Source organism: Heterodontus francisci, chromosome 36, assembly GCF_036365525.1.
Source record: "Heterodontus francisci isolate sHetFra1 chromosome 36, sHetFra1.hap1, whole genome shotgun sequence".
Taxonomy (NCBI): Eukaryota; Metazoa; Chordata; class Chondrichthyes; order Heterodontiformes; family Heterodontidae; genus Heterodontus; species Heterodontus francisci.
Window position 1 is genome coordinate 45,481,768 of NC_090406.1, and position 14,993 is coordinate 45,496,760.

Consider the following 14,993-nt stretch of genomic DNA (forward strand, 5'->3'; position numbering starts at 1 on the left):
CCCCAGACATCAACACCCTCCCCCCCAGACAAAACACCCTTTCCCCAGACACCAACACCCTCCCCCCCAGACACCAACACCCTCTCCCCAGACACCAACACCCTCCCCTCAGACACCAACACCCTCCCCCCAGACACCAACACCCTCCCCTCAGACACCAACACCCTCCCCCCAGACACCAACACCCTCCCCCCCCAGACACCAACACCCTCCCCTCAGACACCAACACCCTCCCCCCCAGACACCAACACCCTCCCCCCAGACACCAACACCCTCCCCACAGACCCCCTCCCCACCAGACATCAACACCCTCTCCCTAGACATCCTCACCCCCAGACACCACCCTCCCCCCAGACACGAACACCCTCCCCACAGACACCCTCCCCCACAGACATCACCCTCTCCCTAGACACCCTCACCCCCAGACACCAACACCCTCCCCCCAGACACCCTCCCCCCCAGACATCAAAACCCTCTCCCCAGACACCCTCACCCCCAGACACCAACACCCTCCCCCCAGACACCACTCCCTCCCCCCTGAGACATCAAGACCATCCCCCCAGACACCAACACCCTCCCCCCAGACACCAACACCCTCCCCCCCATACACCAACACCCTCCCCCCCAGACACCAACACCCTCCCCTCAGACACCAACACCCTCCCCCCAGACACCAACACCCTCTCCCCAGACACCAACACCCTCCCCTCAGACACCAACACCCTCCCCCCAGACACCAACACCCTCCCCTCAGACACCAACACCCTCCCCCCAGCCACCAACACTCTCCCCCCCAGACACCAACACCCTCCCCTCAGACACCAACACCCTCCCCCCCAGACACCAACACCTCCCCCCCAGACACCCTCCCCCCCAGACACCAACACCCTCCCCCCAGACACCCTCATCCCCCAGACATCAACACCCTCTCCCTAGACACCCTCACCCCCCAGACACCAACACCCTCCCCCCAGACACCAACACCCTCACCCCCAGACACCAACACCCTCCCCACAGACACCCTCACCCCCAGACACCAACACCCTCCCCTCCAGACACCCTCACCCCCAGACACCAACACCCTCCCCCCAGACACCAACACCCTCACCCAGACACCAACACCCTCTCCCCCCAGACATCAACACCCTCCCCCCAGACACCACCCTCCCCCCCAGACATCAACACCCTCCCCCCAGACACCACCCTTCCCCCTCAGACATCACCATCCCCCAGACACCAACACCCTCCCCCCAGACACCAACACCCTCCCCCCCAGACACCAACACCCTCCCCTCAGACACCAACACCCTCCCCCCAGACACCAACACCCTCCCCTCAGACACCAACACCCTCCCCCCAGACACCAACACTCTCCCCCCCAGACACCAACACCCTCCCCTCAGACACCAATACCCTCCCCCCCAGACACCAACACCCTCCCCCCAGACACCCTCCCCCCCAGACACCAACACCCTCCCCCCAGACACCAACACCCTCACCCCCAGACACCAACACCCTCCCCCCAGACACCCTCCCCCCCAGACATCAGCACCCTCCCCCCAGACACCCTCACCCCCAGACACCAACACCCTCACCCCCAGACACCAACACCCTCCCCCCAGACACCAACACCCTCCCTCCAGACACCATCACCCCCAGACACCAACACCCTCCCCCCAGACACCAACACCCTCACCCCCAGACACCAACACCCTCCCCCCAGACACCCTCACCCCCAGACACCAACACCCTCAACCCCAGACAACACCCTCCCCCCCAGACACCATCAGCCTCTCCCCAGACACCAACACCCTCTCCCCAGACACCAACACCCTCCCCCCAGACACCCTCTCCCTAGACACCAACGCCCTCTCCCCAGACACCAACACCCTCACCCCCAGACACCAACACCCTCCCCCCAGACACCCTCTCCCCAGACACCAACACCCTCACCCCAGACACCAACACCCTCCCCCAGACACCCTCACCCCCAGACACCAACACCCTCACCCCCAGACACCAACACCCTCCCACCCAGTCATCAACACCCTCTCCCCGGACACCCTCACCCCCAGACACCAACACCCTCACCCCCAGACAACAACACCCTCCCCCCCAGACACCAACACCCTCACCCCCAGACACCAACACCCTCCCACCCAGACATCAACACCCTCTCCCCGGACACCCTCACCCCCAGACACCAACACCCTCACCCCCAGACACCAACACCCTCCCACCCAGACATCAACACCCTCTCCCCAGACACCAACACCCTCACCCCAGACACCAACACCCTCCACCCCAGACACCAACACCCTCACCCCAGACAACAACACCCTCCACCCCAGACACCAACACCCTCTCCCCAGACACCAGCACCCTCTCCCCAGACACCAACACCCTCCCCTCAGACACCAACACCCTCCCCCCAGACACCAACACCCTCCCCCCCCAGACACCAACACCCTCCCCTCAGACACCAACACCCTCCCCCCCAGACACCAACACCCTCCCCCCAGACACCAACACCCTCCCCACAGACCCCCTCCCCACCAGACATCAACACCCTCTCCCTAGACACCCTCACCCCCAGACACCACCCTCCCCCCAGACACGAACACCCTCCCCACAGACACCCTCCCCCACAGACATCACCCTCTCCCTAGACACCCTCACCCCCAGACACCAACACCCTCCCCCCAGACACCCTCCCCCCCAGACATCAAAACCCTCTCCCCAGACACCCTCACCCCCAGACACCAACACCCTCCCCCCAGACACCACTCCCTCCCCCCTGAGACATCAACACCATCCCCCCAGACACCAACACCCTCCCCCCAGACACCAACACCCTCCCCCCCATACACCAACACCCTCCCCCCCAGACACCAACACCCTCCCCTCAGACACCAACACCCTCCGCCCAGACACCAACACCCTCTCCCCAGACACCAACACCCTCCCCTCAGACACCAACACCCTCCCCCCAGACACCAACACCCTCCCCTCAGACACCAACACCCTCCCCCCAGCCACCAACACTCTCCCCCCCAGACACCAACACCCTCCCCTCAGACACCAACACCCTCCCCCCCAGACACCAACACCCTCCCCCCAGACACCCTCCCCCCCAGACACCAACACCCTCCCCCCAGACACCCTCATCCCCCAGACATCAACACCCTCTCCCTAGACACCCTCACCCCCAGACACCAACACCCTCCCCCCAGACACCAACACCCTCACCCCCAGACACCAACACCCTCCCCACAGACACCCTCACCCCCAGACACCAACACCCTCCCCTCCAGACACCCTCACCCCCAGACACCAACACCCTCCCCCCAGACACCAACACCCTCACCCCAGACACCAACACCCTCTCCCCCCAGACATCAACACCCTCCCCCCAGACACCACCCTCCCCCCCAGACATCAACACCCTCCCCCCAGACACCACCCTTCCCCCTCAGACATCACCATCCCCCCAGACACCAACACCCTCCCCCCAGACACCAACACCCTCCCCCCCAGACACCAACACCCTCCCCTCAGACACCAACACCCTCCCCCCAGACACCAACACCCTCCCCTCAGACACCAACACCCTCCCCCCAGACACCAACACTCTCCCCCCCAGACACCAACACCCTCCCCTCAGACACCAATACCCTCCCCCCCAGACACCAACACCCTCCCCCCAGACACCCTCCCCCCCAGACACCAACACCCTCCCCCCAGACACCAACACCCTCACCCCCAGACACCAACACCCTCCCCCCAGACACCCTCCCCCCCAGACATCAGCACCCTCCCCCCAGACACCCTCACCCCCAGACACCAACACCCTCACCCCCAGACACCAACACCCTCCCCCCAGACACCAACACCCTCCCTCCAGACACCATCACCCCCAGACACCAACACCCTCCCCCCAGACACCAACACCCTCACCCCCAGACACCAACACCCTCCCCCCAGACACCCTCACCCCCAGACACCAACACCCTCAACCCCAGACAACACCCTCCCCCCCAGACACCATCAGCCTCTCCCCAGACACCAACACCCTCTCCCCAGACACCAACACCCTCCCCCCAGACACCCTCTCCCTAGACACCAACGCCCTCTCCCCAGACACCAACACCCTCACCCCCAGACACCAACACCCTCCCCCCAGACACCCTCTCCCCAGACACCAACACCCTCACCCCAGACACCAACACCCTCCCCCAGACACCCTCACCCCCAGACACCAACACCCTCCCACCCAGTCATCAACACCCTCTCCCCGGACACCCTCACCCCCAGACACCAACACCCTCACCCCCAGACAACAACACCCTCCCCCCCAGACACCAACACCCTCACCCCCAGACACCAACACCCTCCCACCCAGACATCAACACCCTCTCCCCGGACACCCTCACCCCCAGACACCAACACCCTCACCCCCAGACACCAACACCCTCCCACCCAGACATCAACACCCTCTCCCCAGACACCAACACCCTCACCCCAGACACCAACACCCTCCACCCCAGACACCAACACCCTCACCCCAGACAACAACACCCTCCACCCCAGACACCAACACCCTCTCCCCAGACACCAGCACCCTCTCCCCAGACACCAACACCCTCTCCCCAGACACCAGCACTCTCCCCCCCAGACACCAACACCCTCCACCCCAGACACCAACACCCTCTCCCCAGACACCAGCACCCTCTCCCCAGACACCAACACCCTCTCCCCAGACACCAACACCCTCCCCCCCAGACACCAACACCCTCCACCCCAGACACCAACACCCTCCACCCAGCCACCAGCACCCTCTCCCCAGACACCAACACCCTCCCCCCAGCCACCAGCACCCTCTCCCCAGACACCAACACCCTCTCCCCAGACACCAACACCCTCCCCCCAGACAAAACACCCTCTCCCCAGACACCAACACCCTCTCCCCAGACAAAACACCCTCTCCCCAGACACCAACACCCTCCCCCCCAGACACCAGCACCCTCTCCCCAGACACCAACACCCTCTCCCCAGACATCAACACCCTCCCCCCCAGACACCAACACCCTCCCCCCCAGACATCAACACCCTCCCCCCCAGACAAAACACCCTTTCCCCAGACACCAACACCCTCCCCCCCAGACATCAACACCCTCCCCCCAGACACCAACACCCTCTCCCCAGACAAAACACCCTCTCCCCAGACACCAAATCCCTCCCCCCCAGACCCCAACACCCACCCCCAGATACTAACACCCACCCCCAGATACCAACTCCCATTCCCCCCGACATACACTCACATTCCCATTGACACACTTACTTAGGTTGTATCTGGTTGAATGTATTCCTGGAGGTTGACCATATGGCTGCCTGTATCCAACAGCCCAGCCCTAGACTCCTGCCATTGGTCACTAACACATCCATCCACATGGACCCCTCCTTCTCATGGCCAATTGGTAGGTGAAGACCCTTTATTACCCGATTGGATGATTCTTGACTCGCATTCAAAAAATGTTTTTGCCCATCTCCAATGTTTTTCCAACTAATAAACTTAAGTGTTTCAAGAAAATGTAAGAAGTCCACAGATCTTTAATGCTCCTATGACTTTTGTCTTGGGCTTTGCTCACAGTAGTGTCCTGGAGATTAATTTCCAATTCCTGGGGAGTCCTGGGCATTCCCAGAGGGTTGGCAACCTCACACACACACAGACACAGACACACACACGCGCACACACTCACAACATAGAAATTAGAGCACAGTTTTATAATCGATGAACTAGCGTGAGTGCCCAGTGAGACTGGTACAGCCATTTTGTCAGTTGTGTCTCAGTGGTAGCACTCTTGTCCCTGAATCTGAAGGTTGTGAGTTCAATTTCCCACTTCAGAGATTTGAGCACATGATCCAGGTAGGAATTCCCCAGGGCCGTTCTAAAGGAGTGCTGCACTGTTGGAGGTACCGTCTTCTGATAAAGTGTTGTAGAAGATCCCATGTCACTATTTGAGTTCTCCACTGTGTCCTGGCGAATATTTATCCCTCAACCAATCTCGTCATTTATCATATTGTTGTTTGTGGAAGCTTGATGGGCTTAAATTGACTGCCACATTACAACAGTGACTTCATTGCAAAAATCCCTCATCAGCTGTAAAAAACTGTTGTGAGTTTGTGAAAGGCGCTATATAAATGCAATCCCTTTCCTGTCCTTTATCTTTGCAGGTTGTACAATGGGTTATTGGAAGCAGTCTCAGTGGGGAACATTTTCAAAAATGTACAGTTACCCTGGTTACTCTTTTTGACTTCCAAATGAGCTCTCACTGATTTCTGCCAAGTCCACTCCGGTCTGTAAAGAGTCCCCATGGCTTTGTTTTACAGTGTGAGACATGGTGTGAGGTGGCAAGATGAAGTGTTCACACAAGAAGAGGCAGCTGATTTACATTTCAGCGATATCTCCATGCCATTTGGGAAATGTAAAATCTAATTAATTGAAAGCCAATGATTTGTGTAAGTGTTGTACCACTCAGCTCTCCCCACCAAGAAAAATCAAGTGAAATGTTTTTCCCATCCGGAGATCGGGGTGGTGCTTCCTCGGGTTAAAGAGGGGGAAGTTTTATGTTATATGGAGAGTCACAGTTTCCTTTGGATGTTTATGAATAGATAGATAACCCAAAAAATGTGATTCAGAATTTTCTGGTGAGAAATAAAGGGACGAGGGTTTTGTGCCAGGGCTGGGGGTGGGAATCGAGGGGGTTGGGGGGGTCGGTGCTGAGGGTGGGTGGGGGAGAGGCAGGGAATGTGAATGAATGATGGCACTGGCTCAATTGGCGGAGTGACTCATTCTTTCAACTTTATGGTCCTAGCAGTGACAGGGACTGCAAAGGTCAGCATTACTTATTGATACATATTTGCATGTTATTAAACTACAGACAGCAGGTAGCAAAAATGACAGTGGCAGCCATAACCCACGATATTGATAGTTGGGTTAGCACCCTCAGATATTTGACAGTGTTGACACTGTATTACGGGGATCATGCTGTACCCACAGATTTGACAGAAGTAGCAGCGAGCCTTATGCTAGAACCTGGAGGTCTGAGAGAGATGACACCATGAATGCAAATTATACTCATGCACCTCAGATTAAATATTCTTTCATCTGTTCAGGTTGCTCGGTTCCTCACTGCAAGGGAATGAATTTGTTCAGTCATGCTCAGCAGGCACTCCTCTATCATTACACGGCTACGTACATGTTACACTGAAATTTATTATTGCTGAGAATGAGTGAAGTCCTGAAGGAGCATTTGCTATCCCTGTGCTTGTATTCCCGATTTCAAACCTTCCAGATTTCTTGAGAGGAAACTAGGCAGTTGATAGAATCATGATGGAGGGATATTCAACCCCCGCTGCTTTCCAGAGACATATGGTTGGCACAACCCGAATGCATGCCCAATGATGTCAAGGAGAGTCCGCAGCCAGATTTGGCTTCAGGCCTTATTCGGATGTCCAATGGAGATGGACGCAGCTCCCTGGCTGGAGCTGATTTCCGGTTTGCTCCTACTGTTATGGACGCTGAACTTTGTAACATGATTAAGTTTTAAAAATTGTGATTTTTAAAAGTTTAAGATGGAGTCCAGAAGGTCAGATGACCTCACATTCACTCTGCTAAAGGACAAGACAGATCAAAGACTTTTTTTGAAAAAATAGAGACTGCCGGGATAATACGTGACGAACAAAGGGTTTCGCCCTCCCAGACATTTGGGTCGTAAACAAAGGAGTCAGTGATTCTGAAGATGCAAATGTACCAAGCAGCTGTTAACACCTGGGAACAATAGAAGGCCCAGGTGGCTCTGTGAAACCAGACATCTGGACTTTGCATATTGGAACAGGACAATAAGCGATTGACTTTTGAGTCCAGATAAATTTAACAGATTTTCTTAGGGCAGACAGAGAGGAAACCAGTGGCTGCGGCCTCAAGGCAGGATGTAAGAGAAAGAACCCAGCGGTTGCAGCCTCAAGAGATAGAGAGGAGACACCTGCTTCTGGAAACCTGATACAGCAAAAGGCTGCAATGACTTGAACCTGTTTTGAAGGTTGAAGCTTGCGAAGACGTCGAAAACCAGCAAGATCACAAAGAATCACCTTGTTCACAGACATCAGGTCGAAAGTGCTTGGAGAAGTGAGGGTAGAGGACATTGATTTTTGAAAAGGTCTGGGAGATCCAACCCATTGTAACTGGGAGCAGTTTGGGACTTTTAACCACAAAGGATTTCACCATCAAAAAGGATTTTGTAACATATAAGGGTGGTGTGAGGTTTTCAAGTATTTTAATAAGTATAGAAAACACCTTTCTCTGTAATTTGGGGTATCAGCTACTTACAAAATACTATTTAGTTGATGGGAATTTGTTTGAGTTTAGTTGTTATAATAAAAGTCTTAAAATGTGAAATCTTGTTGTATAATTCCTTAAATTGGTCTGGGGGTTCATATCTCATATTTTTCATGTTACTGATCTCACTGAGGTCATAACACTACTATCCAGCTCACAGGTCGGTCCTGGGAGGGTGGGCGATGGTGTGGAGGGGTGCGACCTGCAGTTCCTTTGTGGCTCTACAAGAAGGTTCTCCTGGCTCCACACAAAAGTAGCTTCTAAAATGCGGTGTGGCCATTTCTTGATTGACCTCCAGCCGTGCCTTTAATGGTCCCTGCTTCAACCGCTCACGATCTGGTACAACTAGGTGGAGCTTACATGGCGCAAGTCTGGCCATTTCTAACTGCATATTGCACCAGGTTCCAGACTGATGTTAGCACCCCAATTTGCATATGTAAAGCATCCAATATCTGTTTCAAGTGGGCACCCTGAACACCTAAAAGACACCCTCTTATAATATCATGACTGGCTCCCTTGCAGGACAAATCAGGCCTGGAATTTGTAGGCCCAGTGACCATTTTATGCTCAAAAGTGAAGGTAAATTAAATTCCTCTGCCATAAAAGTTTACAACACTGTGGTAGCCCTCTCGCCTCTGAGTCAGTCCGTCATGACTTCAACTCCCACTCTGGAGATCTGAGCACAAAATTTAGGCTGACACTCCTATGCTGTACTGAAGGAGTGCTGCACTGTCAGAGGTGAGTCAACATATCAAGCCTCCTCCCTCAGGATGCAAAAGACCCACAACAATATTTGAGAAAGAATTGTCCCAGCCAATATTTTTTCCTCAATAATAATACATGTAATTGGCCATTAACTCATTCCTGTTTGTGGGAGCTCGCTGTGCAAAAATAGGCTGTTGCATTTCCTACATTACAATGGTGACTACACTTCAAAAAGTACTTCACTGGCTGTGCAACACTTTGCGACATCAAAAGGATGTGAAAAATCGCTATATAAATGCAGCTTTGTTTCTATCTGCACAGTCAATGCCCTCCTGCAATAACTTGCTAAATAAACTAATTTGGTACCTTCAGTGTATTACTGATCTAACAATCTATCCATACACTCAGAAGTTTAGAAATGGTTGAATTCTGTTGGGGTCTCAAAAACCAATTCTGTTTCACCAAAATTGGGGTTTATCGTTGAGTTGACACTTATGCCTCTACTATCTAAGCCAAAATCACTTCTCTGTTCTCTTGAACTCCACTTACACCAGCGGACATTGACTGCACAGATAGAAAATTCTTCAGCATCTTTTATGATCTCAGGATGTCACAAAGCAATTTACAGTCAATGAAGTACTTTTGAAGTCACTTTGGTCATGTAGGAAATGCTGCAACCAATTTACACATGGCAAGTTGCTACCAACAGCAATGTGATAAATGGTCAATGAAATGCTTTACTGTTGAAGGATGAATATAGCTGTGCTGTAGTGAATGGGAGGATTGACGTTGGGATTTTACTCCTTTCACAGGTCGTTTGCGCGTAGTCAGTTGCCATTTTTATTGCGTATTGTTTTGAAAGTGTAGAAAAAAAGAGAGAAAAATGCAATCAACTGGAATTGAGCCTGATGTCAGGAGAATGAATATATTATAAGGTATTAGTGAGGATTTTCTGTCTCCAATTCATCAAACCAATTAAACAGGTAACCCACAGCCACAGGGGCCCTGTAATGGGTTTGTGTCTTAATTGCTTTGCTTCTGGGGTATCGATGTACATTAATCTCTCTGTTATTGAATGTTTACTAATCTCTTTCAGGCTTGAGAGGGAGCTTGAATCGCTTGAAAATGGAGACATTGCCATCTCGAAAGAAAACAGCATTGAGGAGAAGCTGAAAGATGAGGAGAAGGTGTGTACAAAAGTGAAGATTCAGCAGTGAGAGAGTGACTGTATTAATGGGAAAGTAGCGGATGCTGCATTCATCAGAGTAATTGATGCTATGGACAGCGGCAATTTTTTTCTTGACCTAGAAATAGAGCTATCTGGTTAGATTGGGAATGCTGTGCTCGGGATTAGGCTCCATGGTGGTGCAGCCCCAGCCAAATAGCCCGTAGCCCACCCACACTTAGGCCTGGGCTTCCTGCTGACCCTCTACTTCTCTGTTTGAAATGGGTGACTGAGAGGAGCGAATAAAAGGAAGTCCAAACCCACTGGAAACCAATGCTTCACTTAAATGATCATTTTGGGGGAAGTTATGTTCTTCACATAAACTCCTATTGTCCTGGTGAGCAGGGCATCCATGGGAAATGGGAAGCCAGGGATATTCGGTGATGGTAAGGACCCTGAGGTTATGAACAGGTCTCTATAATATGAGGTTAAGTATATTTTAGTCAATTCTTAAACCTTTTCTTTTATTTTTAAACTGCTATCACTTACATTCTCATGAGCCTTTGCTGTAAAAAAAATTATTTTCCCCAAGTACGATTACTTGGCGCCAATGGGTTTCCAATGGGAATTCTCTTGTCTGACATGTATGGAAAATGAGGAGGGTCCACTGAGAAATGCCAGACTGTGTGATAGATGCTTGGTGCCAATCTGCAGGTACCCATATACTTGTAAACAGAGATGAAAGTGTCTCACTTTGTGGCAATTAAAGCATTCAGAGGTTATTCTTCCCAAAGGAAGTTGCAACATAAGACACAATGGCACCACGACAATACACAAATACCCAACCAGCCATACTGTTGGATGCTTCCTCAGAATTGAGAAGGACAGATTTACCTTCCATTTTCCTCACCACCCTTCATCCACTTTCCTAGTTCTGGACAGGAGTAGTACATCCAAACTATATATATTCCTATCCCAGGCCTAGCACCAGTAGAAGGGGCAGGAAAGTGAGACAGAGATGGAGAACTCTCAGCCCCATGACAACATTGCCAGGCCTCAGGACATTGTAACCTTCCAGTTGTTTATTTATTTTTTATTTAGAGATACAGCACTGGAACAGGCCCTTCGGCCCACCGAGTCTGTGCCGACCAACAACCACCCATTTATACTAACCCTACAGTAATCCCATATTCCCTATCACCTCCCTACACTAGGGGCAATTTACAACGGCCAATTTACCTATCACCTGCAAGTCTTTTGAATGTGGGAGGAAACCGGAGCACCCGGCGAAAACCCACGCAGACACAGGGAGAACTTGCAAACTCCGCACAGGCTGTACCCAGAATCGAACCCGGGTCCCTGGAGCTGTGAGGCTGCGGTGCTAACCACTGCGCCACTGTGCCGCATCACTGTGTTGATGGAGATTGTCGGCCAGAAGGTTCTGAATGAACAGTAATCATTGGGCCTGGGAAGGGGGGTGGGTGCGGGTATGAAGTGCTAAAAAGTCTCCACCTTGCAGTCTTTGGCCTTCCTCTGGGATTCCCCCACTACCCCCCCAAAGATCTTCCAATAAGATTGTGGACAGGCGTTAGTGTGCCAGTGGAATGCATACTGCTCACACTGGAGAATGGACAAGATCCAGCTTCATTTAAATGCCTCCACTAGGCCACCACCTACTGACACAGGCCCAAGTTTCATAACCTGACCCCCACCTACCACCAACCCCCCACAACTCCTCTTCTCCCACCCCAGGAGGGACCCAGATTCCATCTGTGACATGAAGGGTAGAGACCTAGTGACCTAAGACTCCACCCCTTTTTCCTGACCTTTGACACTGGAGACTGAGGGTACCACAGAGGCCAATGGTTAGAAAAATCAGCTGTAGTATTTCACGTATAGAGTGGCACTGCTTGAAAGAAGGCATCCTAAGCTAATCGAGAGTCACTATTGTCTGTTTGACAGCCTCTGCCAGATGTCACCAGCCCTTTATCCAGGCACTGGCTCACCTACCTAGCCATTTACAAGGCACTGCCCTCTGCAGATAGGTGCAGGGCACTGCCCTCCCCAGGTCTTGGACAGTTGCAGGGCACTAACATTCCACACAAGGTCTCTTACAGCTGCCATCCAAGTGAGGGAACATAGGAACATGAGGAGGCCATTCAGCCCCTCAAGGCTGTTCTGCCATTTGATTAGATCGTTTCTCAACTCCATTTCCTCGCTTTGGTTCCATAACAAAAATCCATCAATCTCAGTTTTGAAATTTTCAATTGACCCACTCTCACCAGCTTTTTGGGGAGAGAGTTCCAGAATTCTACAACCCTTTGTGTGAAGAACTGATGCCCAAAATCACCCTTAACTCCTTCAATCTGCTTAAACACTGCAATTAGATCACCCCATGATCTTCTATACTCAGGAGAGTTCAAACTAAGTTCATTCAACCTGTCCTCAATATTTTGGTTGGCCCAGGCAGGGACAGTAATGAGGAGCCATGCCTTGATATTGGCCTCCATCTCCTGGCAGGGCACAATTCAATGCTGACCTATAGAAATGGTACCATAGACTGGCACAGAGGGCAACCACAAAAACCATCACCACCTTCACCTCAGCTGCCTTCGGACAGGAGGCCAGAGTTGCTCCAGGACTTGTCTCCAGCTTCCCACCTTTGGTCCTAACCCTTCATTTCTCTCTGTCCACTTGTCCCCTTTACTCCAGCCTTGGCAATGACTGATAATGAGTCACGATGCCACTTGAGGGTTAATGTCTACATTAAAATAACATGGGTTTGAATATGGTATGGAAGCTAATCAGATAATCCTATGAGAACAGTGCCAATCATATTGCTATCAAATAGAAATGATTTAATCTCAGATGAACATTAATATTCTCTCATTGCGTTTCTCACAGGTCTCTCCGAGCAAAGGCAGTGGTGAGTATTTCAATAATGAGGAACTGATTGAGACTCTTGCTGCTAACTGTGAGATGTTGGGAATGCCTGTATATAACTCCACATTTATTCTAGGCAATAGTTAACATGTACAATAATTAGGGTCAATTGTAACTGTTTTGCTGGGCAGGATTGGGTGCTAATGGATCAAGCACTCGTTTCACAATCGGCCTGATTGATGTTCCATTCATTTCAATGAAAAAGAACGTCAGGCATTGTCACCCCATCCTACCCACCACACAGTTACTATCAGCCCCTGTAAGGTGCCATCATTTTGTATGTTGGGGCTAATGGACAGGCACTAACTTTTTCCCAAGCTTGAAGTTTGTTGCTGTGAATAAACAGGTGTAACACTTGTTAAATCACTGACTCCAGGTGTAAACAGGTTTAACACATGATTTCACCATTTGCGACTCTTCAGATACTGAAGCAGTTCATGTCCAGATGCAGCAAGATCTGGACAACATTCAGGCTTGGGCTGATAAGTGGCAAGTAACATTCGTGCCACACAAGTGCCAGGCAATGACCATCTCAAACAAGAGAGAATCCAACCATCTCCCCTTGACATTTGATGGCATTACCATCGCTGAATTCCCCACTATCAACATCCTGGGGGTTACCATTGACCAGAAACTGAGCTGGACCAGCCACATAAATACTGTGGCTACAAGAGCAGGTCAGAGGTTGGGAGTAACCTGTGGCGAGTAACTCACCTCCTGACTCCCCAAAGCCTGTCCACCATCTACAAGGCTCCTTCGACAGCACCTTCCAAACCCGCGATCTCTACCACTGAGAAGGACAAAGGCAGCAGATGCATGGGAACACCACGACCTGCATGATCCCCTCCAAGCCACACACCATCCTGACTTGGAACTATATCGCCGTTCCTTCACTGTCGCTGAGTCAAAATTCTGGTACTCCCTCCCTAACAGCACTGTGGGTGTACCTACGCCACAAGGACTGCAGCGGTTCAAGAAGGCAGCTCAGCACCATCTTCGCAAGGGCAATTAGGGAGGAGCAATAAATGCTGGCCTAGCCAGCGACATCCACATCCCGTGAAAGAATAAAAATCACTGACTCGAGGTGTAAACAGTTTTAACTTAGCCAATTGGTTAAAATTGGATCAGCTGCCTGTTACATTTCTCTCTCGATTTTCACTTCCAGTGATTTTTCTGACACTAAACAGACTCCTAAGCCTCCAATATGGTGGGGAGGAAGCGCAGACGTATTAGGAGCCAGAAATATACTGTTCGCCTCATAGGTAAAAGCAAAAAAATCAGCGTGCAGTGCCCACACCTGAAGAAGGCATTAGACGCTTTGCATATGTAAATACTGGGGGCTGTTGAGGCTCCACTGCAGTAATGGTTTGCCCAGAGGTAGCTGACAACCACTTCTTCTTCTTCTTCTTTGGCCTCCTTGTCTCGAGAGACAATGGGTAAGTGCCTGGAGGTGGTCAGTGGTTTGTGAAGCAGCGCCTGGAGTGGCTATAAAGTCCAATTCTAGAGTGACAGACTCTTCCACAGGCACTGCAGATAAAATTGGTTGTCGGGGCTGTTACACAGTTGGCTCTCTCCTTGCACTTCTGTCTTTTTTCCTGCCAACTGCTAAGTCTCTTCGACTCGCCACTCTTTAGCCCCGCCTTTATGGCTGTCCGCCAGCTCTGGCGATCACTGGCAACTGACTCCCACGACTTGTGATCAATGTCACAGGACTTCATGTCATGTTTGCAGACGTCTTTAAAGCGGAGACATGGACGGCCGGTGGATCTGATACCAGTGACG

General features: G+C 51.8%; 1 protein-coding gene across 3 annotated transcripts in view; it reads left to right on the top strand.

Moving 5' to 3' along the window:
• The window catches only part of palm1a (paralemmin 1a), a 452,107-nt gene that overhangs the window by 416,460 nt on the left and 20,654 nt on the right, over positions 1 to 14,993 (top strand). For all 3 annotated transcript variants that reach the window (XM_068016618.1, XM_068016619.1, XM_068016617.1), the window contains 2 exons: positions 10,200 to 10,290; positions 13,173 to 13,194. In XM_068016618.1, the coding sequence (XP_067872719.1) occupies positions 10,200 to 10,290; positions 13,173 to 13,194 (113 nt within the window). The remainder of the gene's footprint in view (positions 1 to 10,199; positions 10,291 to 13,172; positions 13,195 to 14,993) is intronic.